At 42.1% G+C, this 17,004-nt stretch overlaps 1 protein-coding gene across 1 annotated transcript; it reads right to left on the bottom strand.

Moving 5' to 3' along the window:
* Positions 1-12,651: 12,651 nt before the first annotated feature.
* LOC143420320 (B-type lectin plumieribetin-like) lies at positions 12,652-13,756 on the bottom strand. The gene is made up of 3 exons (XM_076888224.1): positions 13,693-13,756; positions 13,497-13,590; positions 12,652-13,403 (listed from the first exon to the last, which is right to left on the bottom strand). The coding sequence occupies exons 2-3, from the start codon at positions 13,584-13,586 to the stop codon at positions 13,143-13,145; spliced, it is 351 nt and encodes a 116-aa protein (XP_076744339.1). The 5' UTR covers positions 13,587-13,590; positions 13,693-13,756; the 3' UTR covers positions 12,652-13,142.
* Positions 13,757-17,004: the final 3,248 nt, after the last annotated feature.

The raw sequence follows: 17,004 nt of genomic DNA, 5'->3' as shown, positions 1-17,004 counted from the left end.
TGATGCTGGTTCAATGTGCCTTCAGTTTTGAATAAATCCCCAACAGTGTCACCATCATCACACCTCCTCCTCCATGCTTCACAGTGGGAACCATGCATGTAGAGAGCATCCATCCACCTTTTCTGCATCACACAAAGACACAGCAGGTGAAGCCACAGATCTCAAATTTGGACTAATCAGACAAATCTCTTCTGCTTGTTGCTTTTCCTTAGTTGTGGTTTCTTAGCAGCTATTTGACCATAAAGGCCTGATTCACACAGTCTCCTCTGAACAGTTCATGTAGAGATGTGTCTGCTTCTGGAACTCTGTGTGGCATTTATCTGGGCTCTAACCTGAGGTGCTGTTAACCTGCGATTTCTGAGGCTGGTGACTCGAGTGAATTTATCCTCAGCAGCAGAGGTGACTCTTGGTCATCCTTTCCTGGGCCGTCCTCATGTGAGCCGATTTTGTCGTAATGCTTGATGGTTTTTACGACTGCACTGGTAAACTCAAAGTTTCAGCAATTTTCAGGACTGACTGACCTTCAGTTCATTTCTCTTTACTTCGCTGATTGGTTCTTGCCATAATATGGGCTGTAAGCTGTGCACCAACTTAAATTCTGCACAACACAACTGATGGTCCCAACCCCATTAAGAAGGGAAGAAATTCTACAAATGAACCCTGACAATGCTCACCTGAGAAGTGAAAACCATTTCAGGTGAACATATAAATAAACATGAAGACAGAACTAAACCTACACTAAACATGAGGGGCACGGGAACAAAACCCAAGAACTAGAAATCACAAAACAAAGAAGAACTAGAGCTAGAAATGAACCACAACCCAAAAGACTAGTAATGATAAACCATGTTTAAATCAAACATTAATAATAACACAGAACACAAAACACTGGGTAAGTGATGTCCAGATGGCTACTCCGTCTCCTCTAAAGCTATTTTTCGCCTAACTTTGCTCTCAGACACCTTTATCTGACCTCTCTGCCGTGCACAGGTGCCTTCCTTCACATCAGTGGGTGTCACGTGTGGTGCAACGACCTGGTGTTTTGAATAGATCGCTCGTAATGAGCCGACTGGAACCAAGTGCATAATCAACAGTGACTCACAGGTGTGACACCAAAGGAGCAGGAAGCCAGAAAGATACAAGGACACGCACAGACAGAGGGAGATGGAGAGAAACGGGTGCATCGACCAGGAGATCGTGACAGCATGTAGATGGGACGTGCAGTAACCTGGAGAGTTTGTTAGAATGATTGTTGTGTGATGTAATGCAGATTCTTCATATTTCTTTTCTCTGTGAAACTCGGAGCTTTCTGTGTGAGAACAATCTGCTGGTTTGATGTTCATGTGTTGCAGTAAAGTCCTACGAGTCTTTGACGTAGGTCTTCTTTTGTGTTCTGTTTTTTTATGCTTTCTGATGGCAGCATGTCTCTGTTGCAGTCTGGTTTATGAAACCCTGGTTGTTCCTGCCTCCCTTTCTGTTTCCTCAGTCATGTCTTGTTTGGTTCTGTCAAGTTCACACGTCTTAGTCTTGTTTATTTAGTGTGTTTGTTTAGTTTTTTGTTTAGTGCAAATAATACAAATTTTAATTTATCAGATGCCTTACAAATATCATTTATATAAATAATAAATTTTGAAATGCAAAAATATGAAACAAAACGCCCCAAACTGTCAAAGCTGAATAATAAACAAGAATGGATCTCTTCAGTTTTGAAACGCTTCCCATGAGAAGTCGCAATATATCCATAATGTCCTTAAATATCCTGCCTATGAACGCAGCTCAGGATTACATGATGTTTATTTCTTAGTGTAGTTGAGTTTGTGTGTTTCTGTGTGTTGTAGAAAACTATAATATTGTTGTTAGTGTTTAGAAATTACAGGTAATAAAACAGTATGAATGTGTTTTGAAACATGGCGGTGCAGCGTTTATCACTGTCAACTCACAGAAAGGTCCTGGGTTTGAATCTGCCAGCCAGCTGGAGCCTTTCTGTGTGGAGTTGGCCTGTTCTCCCTGTACCTGCGTGGGTTCTCTTTAGGTACTCTAGGCTCGTCTCACAGTCCAAACACATGCATGACTGTGTTTGGACATGCACAGTCCTGTTAGACTGCTAACTTGTCCAGGGTGCACCTTACCGTTCACCTCCTGGCACCTGCATAGGCTCCAGTCTCACCACAACTCTGGATTCGATAAGTGATTCAGAGGGAAAAAAAGGAGATTTTCAAATGTTTTTTATGTGAAAATTTTCACATGAACATAAACTACAGAAGCATTAGAGCGACACCTTGTGGTCTCTCTTCGCAGCTGCAAATAATAATCCTTTGATTTGAATCATATTCTTCCTCTGCACCATAAACACTCAGACTCTTGGACTCTGACCACGAGTGACGTCCTAGTGGATTCATGAACTGTCAGTGCAGATGCTTGTCAGACACCTCATGTGTCTGACAAGCCTCATGACATTGAAAATAAGACTGTAAGTGGACTCCTGATTAACGACATAAGTGACCATCTTCCAATTTTTACAATCTGTGATAGGAATTACAAGATCAATAAAATGGACAGTAAAAAAGAGTACAGACGAGTAAGAACAGAAGAAAGAATGAATGCATTTAAAAAAGATTTATTGAAAGAAAACTGGGGTGAAGTATATCAGGAACGGGACGTTAATAGTGCTTATAATAAATTCCTTAGAATATTTACATTACTGTACAATACCAACTGTCCAATAAAGCAATATAGTAGGAAACAGAAATATATGGACTGTCCATGGATAACAAAAGGTCTGCAAAATGCATGTATAAAGAAAAATGCTCTATACAGAGAGTTCTTAAGAACGAGAACTAAAGATGCTGAAATCAGATACAAAAGATATAAAAATAGGTTAACTAATATACTTAGATTTAGTAAAAAGGAATACTATAAGAAGCAATTAGATATAAATAGAAATAATAATAAAAGATTATGGGAAATCCTGAACAGTGTTATAAAATGTGGGACTGGACAAAAGAACTATCCCAAGTATTTCATTTGTAATGACCATGAAGAATACAATATGGATGTTGTGGCAAATAGTCTCAATGAATTCTTTGTAACTGCTGGACCAAATTTAGCAAGAACAATCACTCATCCTGGGAAAGCACAGGAAAAACCCGATACACTGATTGACAGAAATCCATATTCTATGTTTCTCACAGCCGTTGATGAAAATGAAGTTTTTGAAATTGTCAAAAAATGTAAAAATCAGAAATCTTTGGATTGTAATGATATTGATATGATAGTGGTTAAAAGAGTCATTGAGGCTATTATAAAACCATTTACATACATCTGTAATTTATCATTTCAAACTGGTCGATTTCCAGACAGAATGAAAATAGCAAAAGTTATACCTCTATACAAATCTGGAAACAAACACCATTTCACAAACTACAGGCCTGTCTCTTTACTACCTCAATTCTCAAAAGTTCTTGAAAAACTGTTTAAAAACAGACTGGAAAAATTTATAGATAAACATAAACTACTCACTGAGAGTCAGTACGGATTCAGATCAAGCAGATCAACATCATCGGCACTATTAGATTCAATAGAATACATCACAAATTCCATAGACAAAAAGCAATATGTGGCTGGGTTATTCATAGACTTGACAAAGGCATTTGACACTATAGATCATGATATATTAATAAGAAAACTGGAACGTTATGGTGTCAGAGGGGTAGTTTTAGATTGGGTCCGGAGTTATTTAAGTGACAGAAAGCAGTTTGTGAAAATAAATGGTGGTTGCTCCTTATGTATGGACATTGCTTGTGGTGTACCCCAAGGGTCAGTTTTAGGTCCAAAATTCTTCAACTTGTACATTAACGACATCTGTAAAGTGTCCAAAGTATTAAAAATGGTTCTCTTTGCTGACGATACAAACATTTTTTGCTCTGGTGATGATCTGCAGAATTTATTGGAGGATATGACCAATGAAATAAGTAAAGTGAAGTTCTGGCTTGATAAAAACAAATTATCATTAAATTTGAATAAATCTAAACTTATGTTATTTGGAAATAGTAGTTTAAATACAAATGCAAAGATTCAAATAAATGGTGTTGATATTGAAAGAGTCAGTGAAAATAAATTTCTGGGGGTAATAATAGATGACAAACTTAACTGGAGAGCTCACGTAAGATATATTCATTCCAAAGTATCACGAAGCATTGCAGTACTAAACAAGGCAAAACAGGTATTCGACAGAACATCACTTCATATTGCCTATGTTTACTGGTTTCACCATGCTTAAGCTAATGTGCAGAGGTCTGGGGCAATAACTATAAAACCACATTACATTCACTTTTTACTCTTCAAAAAAAAGCAATTCGAATCATCCACAATGCAGGTTATAGGGAACATACAAACTCACTATTTTTGCAGTCTGAAATATTGAAAATTGACGATATAGTGAAATTCCAAACAGCACAAATTCTATTCAAAGCAAAAAATAAAGAACTGCCAGGTAATATTCAGAGTATGTTTTTTTTGAAAGAAGGAAGTTATAATTTAAGGGGTTTTTGTAACTTCAAAACAATGAAGGGACGTACTACAAGAAAAGGCTTTTGTGTTTCTGTTCATGGAGTGAAACTATGGAACAAACTGAATATGGAATTAAAGCAATGTCCAAACATAAAACTGTTCAAAAAGAGTTATAAAAATATGATCTTCTCGAACTATAAAGAAAAGGAAAATATTTAAATTAAGTGAATGTCTCTATTTAAAAACAAACAAACAAAAAACTCATGATGTGATATTATAGTATATAGTATATCAGAAATCTGTTCACTATTTTTATCACAAATTATATCAGTAAGGAAGCTGACTAAATATTCACTGATAATTTATGGGACAGGGGTGGGATTAAATAAGTGTATACTTCTTCCCACTCCCTTTCAACATGTAAATTAATCAGAATGTTTTTTTGTATGTAATTTGTATAGTATTTTTTTCTCTCTTATTTTCTTTTCTAAATGTACTTGTATATTGTTCACATGTTGAAATAAATTACCAATCAATCAATCAATCGATGTGTGCTAGTTTTTAGTGTGACAAAGAAACAATAGACAAGACTTCAACACAGGAAAGAAGCAGCATTTGTTTCGCAATGACTGTGGTGCACAAGTGGTTTCAGCATCCGCAAGTTAATCAGTTAGTGCTATAACGTATATGTAATTAACAAAAAAACCATGACAACCAGAGGCTGTATATAACTTTATGCTTATATGCTCTGGATGGGTTAGAGGACAGTGTCTTATTGCCTAGAGAACATCTTAACATACATTTTATTGCCGTTTCTTTTTTAAAACCCGATTTTTTGTCCTTTTGTCAGCATTTCCAACAACACTGCAGGTCCTCTTGTTAGGAATCAGTCTGCTCCACTGAGGGAAAGACACGGTTGTTTAAAAGTTTTTGACTGTGTTTATTTTCTCATAATTAAATCTGGACTTGTTCTCCTTAACATCCCAAATAGATGGAACATATTTAATAAAAACACACATTTTATCATCATACATGATGGTTTACTTGCAAAGATGGTTTCATATATGACTTCAGAAGCATCACTTGGAGCCCACCAAAATGACATTTTTTTTCTCTTCTCCCAGCTTTTTGAATTTCATGTGTATCATGTTTGCATGTTTTTCAGTTGCTAAAAATGTGTTGTAGAATTCCTATGTTTTGTTTTACGAGAAACAAATCACTGATGATGTAGAAGTCTCAAAAACTCATGTATCAAATATGATGCACTTGGCTTTACTGGGTTAAAAAAGTCTTGTTAAAGAGAGGGATGATGCAAAACATTGGGAAACCTGTCCCTGTTCTTCTTCTTTTATCGTTCCTCTTTTTTCAGCTGCTCACTCACCACAGGAAATCATCTGCCTCTGCATCACCATGTGAATGCTATCCTCCTCTGTCACACCAACCCTCTGCATGACCTTTTGTCCTGTATATCCCCTATCCCTCCTCTCCACATGTTCAAACCATCTCAGTCTTGGCTCTCAAACTTTCTCTAGAAATCGCTCATCCTGAGCTGTCCCTCTGATGCACTCTGGCAATTACAAAATACATGTTATTAAACTAGCTGGGATAGGCTCTAGCACTTATCCTGAAAAGGATAAGTAATTTTTACTTGATACTTAAAAACCACAGCGGGGTTAGACTGGTCTGTTTACATGGTCTATACACAGTTTGATATGAGCCATAAACTCCACATACAAACATGACTGAGGGACAAAATGCAGGCGGAAGAAATCAAACATCGGGGGGAAACCAATGAGGATGGAGCATAAAGGAGCAGGAAGCAAAAGACAATGAGACCATCAGTGCAGTGACTTACCTGCAGTTAACGTTTGAATGGTGTTTCCACAGTGTTTCTGAATTGTGTGGGACTACTTGAGACGAGAAAACTGTGAAAAATAAAAATATGTGTCAGGGCACAGCATGTGCTGGGCTAATGTCAAATGTATTCAACAGATATATTAATGATGAGACTTTAAACCTGTAAAATCTGGAGACAAAAACACTCTCAGAATCAGTTAAAGGAACTTGCAAAGAAAAGCGCCTGGACTTCTTTTTTTTTTTTTTTTTTTTTTTTGCCTGTCCCGTTTGGCTCTTTTGCCATCAGAATTGTTGTCTAAAGGCAAAGAAAGATGCCCAACTGATTTACTTTACCAAACTGACCATCCCAGCCTTGCCGTAATGGTCCATTTGATTCACCTTTTATTGTTTATTTTATTTTCACTTACTGAATACGGGACAGACTTGACTGGGGGAAAGAAGGGGAGAAAGAAAGAGGGAAAGAGAAACAGCTGAGAAGAGGGACGGGGGAGAAGGGCAAAAGACAAAAACCAACAGAACGGGCAGAGAAAAAAAATGCATATATCAATCACCTGGATCACCTGCTGAGAAAGAAAAAAGAAAGCAAGCAGAAGAGAACAAGAGTAATAGAATAAACAACATCACAATGATATATGGGAATATGACAGTAAATACTAAATGTTAAACATTATTGTGCAGCACATAAGATCAACAGAACACAGTGTGCTTTGAGGTAGGAGCCAAAAAGGGTGTAGTTTGTGGGTGTGATCACCCGTGTGTACACCTGTGAGCATGGACGCGCTTGTTTTTTGTTTTTTTAAAAGGTTCCTTCATGTAATAATCTGCTAGAGGGTGTGGGGGGGCCACAGCCCCGTCCTCCAGGGTGTGAAGCAGGTGTGGAGGAGATCAAAACTCCAGACATCCAGAGGCCCCCAGAACACAAGAGACCAAGGAAGACCAACAGAGGGGCAGCCGCGCCACTGTCCCGGAAAGAGCTGAGGAGAGTCCCAGATGAGGGCTCACTCAGCAGCCGCGGAGCAGAAGCCAGGGGGAGTTGCAGTGACGCGCCCGTGAGCTCCGCCGGCAGCCAGCTGCGCCTGAGTGACCGAGCCCCAGGCCGAGAGGCCGGGGGCACCCCACCTCCGAAGTGGCCCGAGCGAGCCCCAGGCTCCAGGCCCCGATAAGCGGCCGCCAAGGAGTGAGCCGGTGTGTACCTGGACGCCCATCCCCGGACACAAAGAACCACCAACGCACCGATGTCTGAGGGGGTCTGCCACTGGCAGGGGAAGTGGTGGTAGGGGGAGATAGGCCTCCAAACCTTGGAGGGCCTGAGATGTCCCCAGAGAGGTGGCGCCTGACACCCAACCTGACATATAGACACAGACATACAGGCACACACAGATACAAACATCCATTCCCCCCCTCATGCTCTCATATGCACTTACTCCACACTCAACCAACGTGGAGACAGACATAAAGAGACGTTGTACACACGATCACACTCCCCAAGCGTACTCTACAAACCGGGTCTAGGTGCCCCCGCCCCTGGAGGGGGGAACTGCACCCAGACCCAGGTGGTGTTTCCCTTTTCCCTGCGGTGGGGGGAGGCAGACCGCCCCGACTCCGCAGCAGCAGGAAGGCTCCACACTCCAGACCGCAGTCGGACGGCCAACTCCTCCTCCTAGTCCTAGCCCCCCTGCTCCAGCAGGTCGCAGAGAACGGGGGTGAGAGAAGACTCCGAACCTCCCTCCACCCGCTCATTGTAATGTTGATGCATGTGTGTTCTAAGGTGCATTTAAAACCCAGGAGGGCTTGGAGCTACCTGCCAGAGAGCAGCAGGTAAGCGCATGGTCCCTCCTGCTAGCCCTCAATGTCTACGTGTATTTAAAATTGAGAGGTGGGCAACGATGCCAGGGGTGGGGTGTACACCCTGATGGTACTTTGGACTCCGTGTATCGTGCCCACCCCCAAGATTCTATATGTATGTGTAATGAGAGTGTGAGTAATGTGAATGTCTAAGTTGTGGGATAAAATTGAGGCAGAGGCAGCCAGAAGGGGACAGAGGGGGGGGTAGCCTCCTCTGCACCCTGGTGACATACCCCTACTCCAAGGCCCTGCATGTGTGGGTGGTTGTGGTGGAGCGGGAAGAGGGAGGCAGCTGGAGATGGGGAGGGAAGGAAGGGAGGGGCAAGTGACCCCTCCCTGGGGCCAGCTCCCCCGCTGACCCCAGTAGGCACCCCCATACTCCGCGACCCGCCAGGGAAAGGGGGCCCAGGCCCATCCAGACCGGGGCCCAGTGCAGCAGCGCCGCCCGGCCCCACAGAGCCCGGGACAGTCCACCCAACCCCACCACAGAGAAAACTGCACCCACCCCACCATCCACTCATCTTCCAGACTACATAAGACAATAAACACCCAGGCTGAGATCTTCCTCCACCTCTCCTGTATCTCCCCCTCCTGCAGAGGCAGCTCCTGAGGAGAGGAAAGCTCCTGCAAGATGTGAAAATCTCCCCCACCAGTTGAAGAGCCCCCCAGGTGGCTCGACGCACCGGCGGCACCCTGCTCCAGGGCTGGGCCCCCATGCACCCACCCGCCCACAACCCCGGCAACACACCAACCAGGACCCAAGCCCCCGAGGCCCGGTCCGGGTCCCAGCCCAGAGACGGAGCGCCCCCAGAACCTCACGCCCATCCCGGACCCACCCAGGGGCAGCCAGGCTACCAGGTCAGTAACCCACGTCCGTCAGCACAGACCCTCCCCTAGCCCCGCTGCACGCAGCCGCGAGGAAACAGTCACCGGAGAGCCAACAGAGCCCCTAACCGGACATGACCGCTACCCCGGGTTGAGCCCCCCAAGGAAGATGCCTCCAGGGAACCCCCCGACGCCCTAAGCCTGTCCCTACCCCCACACCAATCACAACAGTGAAGGCGGGACCAAACTATGACCCCCCACCCCCACTAGGTGATGGAGCTGATCAAGGGAGCCCAGAGCAATTGATCTGATGTGGTGGCAGAGGCTGTATCAAGACTAATGTAATCTAATAGATAATTTCTATATTGGTTAGAATTAAGATTATTTTTATTTTTCCAGTTCATGAGGACTGTTTTCTTGGCTATGCATAGGGCAGTGAAAACCATATGGGCGATATTCTTTTCTGAAGTGACATTATCTAAGCTGCCCAACAAACACACTAAGGGGGAAGTTGGAATGTTACATTTCAGACACTTCGATAAGTCTTCACATATCTCGCGCCAAAACTTCTGAACTGGTGGACAGAACCAAAGAGCGTGGATATAATTGTCCGGTGAATTGGTTTGGCAGTGTGAGCAGTTGTTGGTAGACGTAAAGCCCATCTTGAACATCCGATGACCTGTATAGTGCACTCTATGTAATATTTTGTATTGAATTAATTGAAGACTGGGATTTCTGATTAGATGAAAGGTTTTTAAGCAAATCTGAGACCAGAAGTTTAGGTCTAAGTTAACTGATAAATCCGCTTCCCATTTTGCAATAGGAAGTGATATTGATTCATCTGTTTTAGAAAGCATTCTGTATATTTTGGATAGTAATTTGGGGGGTTTAAGAGTAAGAAATTGAACCACACTTGGTGGTGTTTGTAGTTCAACTTGACCCGGTTTAAATTTCTTTTTTACTATGGATTTAATTTGTTGATATTCTAAAAATCTTTTCTTGTTGATCCCATATTGTGTAACTAGTCCGTCAAATGAAATAAATTCTGTTCCTTCTAGTATATGTTCTAAATATTTGATTCCTTTATCACTCCAATCTGAAAAGTTTATCATATTATTGTTTTGTAATATGTCAGGGTTGTTCCAGATAGGTGTACGTTTGCATGGGATTAATGAAGACGCCGTCAATTTTAGAAACTCCCACCATGCTGTCAGAGAAGAGCTGATGTTGATGCTTTTAAAGCATTCATGTCGTTGGATGTTTGAGCTGATAAATGGTAGGTCTGAGATCTCTAGATTATTGCAGAGTGCTTGTTCTACATCTAGCCAAGGTTCATCTAAGAGGGTGTGTTTTAGCCATCCTGAGATAAACTGAAGCCTGTTGGCTAAGAAGTAGTGCTGAAAGTTAGGCAGTTCTAGTCCTCCTTTATCCTTGGTCTTTTGTAGTGTTTTTAAGCTTATACGTGGGGGTTTATTTTTCCAAAGGAATTTGGACATACATGAATCTAGAGATCTGAACCAATCTTGTGGCGGTTTAGTTGGGATCATTGAGAATAAATAATTTATTTTTGGTAAGACCATCATTTTTATAGCGGCAACCCTTCCCATGATTGATATGGGTAGACATTTCCATCTAGCCAGATCATCTTCTACCTTCTTTAAAAGTGGGATATGGTTTAATTTAGTTAGATCTGCAAGCTTGGGAGAAACATTAATACCTAAATATTTTATATTTCCCGATTGCAGTGGTGTAGAAGAGGAATTATGGAAGGAGCAATTAATCGGTAGGACTGTAGATTTTGACCAGTTAATTGAGTAATCTGATATTCTTGCAAAAGAGTTTATCAATTCAATCACCCCAGAGATATTGGTTTGTGAATTTTGGAGAAAGAGTAACACATCATCCGCATAAAGGCTGATTTTATGTTCCACGTTCTTGCATTTTATGCCCTTAATTACTGAATTCTGTCTAATTGCTGCTGCTAGTGGTTCAATAAAAATTGCAAATAGTGAAGGGGAGAGTGGGCATCCCTGCCTGGTGCCCCTCAAGAGACAGAAGCTGGAGGATGTCTGGTCATTTGTTCTAACACAAGCTGTTGGGGAATTATATAATATTTTTAACCAGTTTATGAAAGAGGATCCAAAACCAAATTTGTGTAAAGTTGCAAATAGAAATTTCCAGTTAACTCTGTCAAATGCTTTTTCTGCGTCTAAAGAGAATATTGTAGTTTCTAGGTTTTTACTGTATGAGTAGTCTATCAAATTAAGTAATCTACGTGTATTTGTTGATGAGTGCCTACCTTTTATGAAACCAGTTTGGTCAGGATGAATTAAGAGGGGGGTTATTTTCTCCAGTCTCTTTGAGAGAGCTATGCAGATTATTTTAAGGTCTACATTTATAAGGGATATTGGACGATAGCTTGAGGGATATACAGGGTCTTTGCCTGGTTTTAGCAGGAGATTAATGTTTGCAGAATTCATATTTGATGGAAGTCTGCCCTTTTCTTTAATTTCCAACAACGTTCTGTAGAAAACTGGTGCTAGAATCGACCAGAATTCTTTGTAGAATTCTGCAGGAAAGCCATCTGGACCTGGAGCCTTATTATTGTGCATACTTATCAGGGCTTCCTGGAGTTCACCTGGTGTCAGTGGTGAATCCAGTGCCATTGCTTGAGTGTCCAATAATTTTGGAAGAGTTATGTTGTCCAAAAACTGATCAATTTCTTTTTTAGATGGGTTTATTTGTGGTGAATACAACGTTTTATAGAAATCCCTGAAAATGTTGTTTATTTGTATCGGTTCATATATTGTGTTCCCAGATGAATCTTGAACAGCACATATAGTTGTTTTTTCTTTATTTATTTTTAGCTGGTTTGCTAGAAATTGACCGGATTTATTACCATGTTCGTAATTTTGTAGGCGTAGTCTTTGTACTAAGAATTTTGTTTTTTTTTTATCAATTATCTCATTTAATTCTAGTTTTGTTTTGCGTATTTTGTTCAATGTTTCCTGATCTTGGTGGGACGCGTAGGCTTCTTCTAGTGATTTGATGTTTTTTTCTAATTCCTGAATATTTTTGTTTTCTTTTTTCTTTTTATGTGATGAGAAAGAAATTAGCGTCTGGACTTCTTTAAGTTGCTTGAAGACGTTTCACCTCTCATCCGAGAAGCTTCTTCAGTTCTACGGTCAAATGGTGGGGAGTCCCAGATTTAAACCTAGTGGGAGTGTCCCCCCACAGAGGGACAAAAGGACCCCCTGATGATCCTCTAATCGCCTGAGCCAAGGTGTGAAACTGGGTGTGGGTCCCAATCAGCCAGGGTTTCGGGTGAGCTCTTTTTGAAACCTGGCCCCACCTTATCATGCGAATTCCTGAGGTGTGTCTGTGTGTCTTTGTGTGTCTGCAAAGACGTGACGTCCAACACATGCAGACACACAAAGACGCAGACGCACTCATAAAGTGAGTCAAGTTTGTTTCTCTAGCACATTTAAAGTACAGCTGTTGACCAATATGCTGTACATCTAAAATAATTAAATAACACCCAACACAGGATGAAATTACAGAGTTTAAGAAAGGAAACATAAAATTAGAAAACCTGAATAAAAACAGGACAAATAATTGTCATCTACACAATGAATTGAGATGCTCTTTTATTAAAAACTAAGCCAAAAGAGAACATAAACTGAAAAAAAAAAAACTGGCTCAAGGAAAAATATCAGATGCTAACAAGGCTAGACCACATGAAGATACTTTCAGGGAAGAAGAAATAAAAATGAAAACGTGTCTAATGGTCAGTGGAGGAATTTACAAAATCTGTGTTAGTTTTATATCACCAACACTCCTCAAAGTTTTAAGACTGCTTCCTACACCTTTGCAACAATATTAATTCTTAAGAAAATCTCTTTAATGGCCAAAATATAAACACAAGAGGTTGGTCAAATACCTTTCATTTTATTTATTTTTTGCCATTTGTTTACAATTCAGGTTGAAATTCAGAGTCTGATCAAAGCTAACCAGAAAGAAAAAGGAAAAGCTTGTTTATGCGCTGGTATATGTTGCTTTAACAGCATCGCTGAAGGTTTATGCCAAAGGATGGTCGCACACAAGCATCACTTCATGCCTTTGGACTTTTCAGAGCTCCAGATTTCTTCGCACTCTCTGTTCACCACCAGTTTGCCGTCATCAGTCAGTTGAAGACGGCACATGTTGCAGTCAGGTCTGACAGAGCTTGTGTGCCACCTAGGCGTGTCACACTTGTTGTACATGACCAGGTTGCAGTCAGCCTGCATGCACAGACGGACGGCATCTGATCCATAGGTGTCTGAAGCCCACAAAGGCTTCCAGCCATAGATGACAAAGTTACCATCATCCTGTAGCCATAAATTATATGTTAGATAACTGTCAACACGCATGACTGGGAAACAAGGCTTTTATGAGCTTCTGAACTGAGAACATTTAGTCACCTGAAATATAGCTTTGAACTGCTTGTTGTTGGACACCAGGTAGTCTCCCCTGCGGAGCTCATCATTTTTGGACAAGAAGTTTCTGCTCATGATTCTAAAAGGAGAGAATATAGATGAGCTTGTATCCACAATATGCATTTAAAAGTATCAGGAATGTGTGAATCAATCAGTCAGTAGAGATGCGTAGAATACTTACAGGTTTTAATATTTCACACCAGCCGGTCTGCAAGCAGAAGAGAAGGGAAGAGTTAAAACTGAAAGCATATCACTTCATCTTTATATAATCTTGACCGGGGGTGGAGTCACACTCACTGCCCTTTACAGTAAAGGAAGTGTGTGTGTGTGTGTGTGTGTGTGTGTGTGTGTGTGTGTGTGTGTGTGTGTGTGTGTGTGTGTGTGTGTGTGTGTGTGAGGAGGGGGGATTAGTGGAGCAGCAATGTAATGGAGTGGAGCAATCGCAATTGCTGACGTGTTGTACAGGGGAGCTTGCTGCTGTGTTCTCCAGCTGTCCTTTGGTTGGGGTGAGGGAGAGGGGATCAGGGGGTTTGTTTTATGTGTTGTTGGAGTGTCTCTTTTTTCAACCCACAGAACTCATATTGGGTGTGTATAGGAATTTCTTTTACTTGTGTATTAATCACATTATTTTATTGTATAATGCATTGGTGCCACTTGATTTTAACAAGTCTCACACTCATACAGTAAGACAACTGGTGGAGGTGTAGTAAGGAAGTTGGGGGAAGCAGGAACTCCACAGGAAGAGTCTTTTGTCTCTTCGAGGACTCTGGGAGGTAGCAAGGGAGTGTGAACCTTAAGGTGTGAAACAGCTGTGTACTGCCTTTTGTTCCTGGAGAAGGTATTTAACTGAGAGCCATGCTAGGCTCAGGGAGACTCTGCTGACCTGCCCCGCAGTCATGTAGGCTCTCCACAAGCTTGGTTTTCTGTTCTTTGTGTGTTTGGATTAAAGAATGTTAGCTACCGCTCACCGCTCGTCTGCAGGCTTTATTTAAATGGAAAACTTCCACAACAGGTGTTATACCATGTTCTGTTCTGGGCTTCTCTCATGCTTTTCTGTTTTTGCATCCCTTCATTATCTTTCTATAATCTTACATGATTAGTCCCATAAATCTGCTCAGCTGGAACGTTAAACCATCCTATTAAGAGAGGAAAGGTTTTTGCTCAAATTAAACAAGAAAATGCCTCCATTGCCCTTTTACAAGAAACCCATGTCAGAGGTTAACTCAGGGCTTATGTCTCGGTGGGCGGGGCAGCAGTTTCATTTATGTTTTGAGGCCAAGGCCAGAGGAGTATCAATTCTCATCAGCCCCAGGGTTCCATTCAAACAATATGTTATTTCAGATCAACATGGTTGTTTTGTCATTGTTTCAGGGAGGTTGTATAACGTACAGGTAGTTTTGGTCAATGCATATCCTCCTAACACAGATGATCCCAAGTTTTTCAAACATCTTTTTTCGAATTTACCAGACGTAGGCTCGTACTCTTTGATACTTGGCGGAGACTTAAACTGCTGGTTTGACCCTGTTTTCAAGGGTTCAAGTTTCTTTATTTGTCACATGCATAGTTATAAGATAAGATAAGATAAGATAACTCTTTATTGTCATTGCACAGTCATACATAGTACAGTAGTACAATGAAATTGGAAAAACTGTCCTACGTCGGCACTACATATAACACAACACGACACGATATGACACATCACAACGTAACAAACAACACAACACAGTATATTAACTTAGTATAAAAAAGAAGAATAAGTGTATGTGTATTGCACACTGTTATTATTGCACATTAATTATTATTGCACCTTGTTATAAATATAAATATTATTGTTATCGTTTTAAACATTGTTACCTCCCCCTAAAAAGTCCAGGGAGGTATCCAGTCAGGTCAGCTATTTACATTGATCAGGGCTATTGCCCTGTTGTAAAAGCTGTCCTTGAGTCTATTTGTTCGGGACCTCAGCAGCCTGAACCTCCTGCCAGACGGCAGCAGCTTAAACACCCGGTGTCCTGGGTGTGTGCAGTCCCGTAGGATGCTGCGTGCCCTCTTGAGACAGCGATACAAGTATACAAGTATGACACACAGTGAAATGTAGCCTGACACGCTCCTCGACATGTGGAAAAATGAGGGGGGGGGGTAGAGGAAGAACATTATATAAATATATAGTATATACATTGGGTGAATGAATGTGCAGTAGTAGCAGCAAGCAGGTGAATTCTGTACATTAATATGAATAGACATCTGACTATTTTACAGGATAGACAATATAAACATATTTAAAATTAAAGGAATTTGGAATGTACATTGTGCCTTGGTTTAGTGTCTGGAAGAGTCCTGTCTCAGTCAATTATAGATGATGTGAGAGGGCGGGTGTGTGTGTTTAGGGCCCGGATGGCTTGGGGATAGAAGCTCCTCTTGAGTCTCTCTGTCCTTGCCCGGAGGATGCGGAACCTTCTACCAGATTGCAGAAGTTGGAACAGTTTGTTGCCAGGATGGGACGGGTCCTTCAGTATCTGCGCTGCTCTAGTCCGGCATCTCCTGGTGTAGGTGTCCTGAAGCGGGGGGAGAGCAATCCTGCAGCAGCGTTCTGCTGTACGGATCACTCTCTGGAGAGCTTTTTGGTCCTTCACACAGCTGTTCCCAAACCACGATGTCATGTTCTGTGTGAGGATGCTCTCCACAGCGCCTGTATAGAAAATCCTGAGGATCTTTGGAGAGACCCTGAACTTCCTCAGTTGTCGTAGGTGATACAGGCGCTGCCTAGCCTTTTTGGTCTGGACCTGAATGTGGGCAGCCCATGTCAGGTCTGAGGAGATGTGGACACCAAGATACTTGAAGGACTGCACCCTCTCCACTGGAGCTCCATTGATGATAATGGGCTTGTAGTCTCTGTGCTGACCCCTTCTGAAGTCCACCACCAGCTCCTTGGTCTTGCCGACATTCAGCTGGAGGTGGTTGTCCTGGCACCATGATGCCAGATTCTTCACTTCATCCATGTAGGCCGCCTCATCGTTGTTGGAGATGGCACCCAACACCACTGTCGTCAGCAAACTTCACAATGGTGTTGGAGCCATGGGTGGCCACACAGTCTGAAGTGTAGCGGGAGTAGAGCAGTGACCAGAGGACACATCCCTGAGGTGCTCCTGTGTTGATGGTGATGCTGTTAGAGACGCATCTACCCACCCTCACCACCTGAGTTCTGCCAGTGAGGAAGTCCAACACCCATGCACACAGACGGCTGTTAAGTCCCAGATCCCTGAGCTTTGTGAACAGTCTGCAGGGCACTATTGTGTTAAACGCTGAACTGTAATCAACAAACAGCATTCGCACATAGTTACCCTGTTTCTTGTCCACGTGGCTGAGAGTGGTGTGTAGGACGTGGGCGATGGCATCCTCTGTGGATCTGTTGGATCTGTAGGCGAACTGCAGCGGATCTGTGGTGTCTGGGATGGAGGAGGAGATGATGTTCTTCAGCAGCCTCTCAAACACC

The sequence above is a fragment of the Maylandia zebra genome, linkage group LG9 (genome assembly GCF_041146795.1).
Source record: "Maylandia zebra isolate NMK-2024a linkage group LG9, Mzebra_GT3a, whole genome shotgun sequence".
Taxonomy (NCBI): Eukaryota; Metazoa; Chordata; class Actinopteri; order Cichliformes; family Cichlidae; genus Maylandia; species Maylandia zebra.
This window is presented reverse-complemented; position numbering and strand designations above follow the sequence as displayed.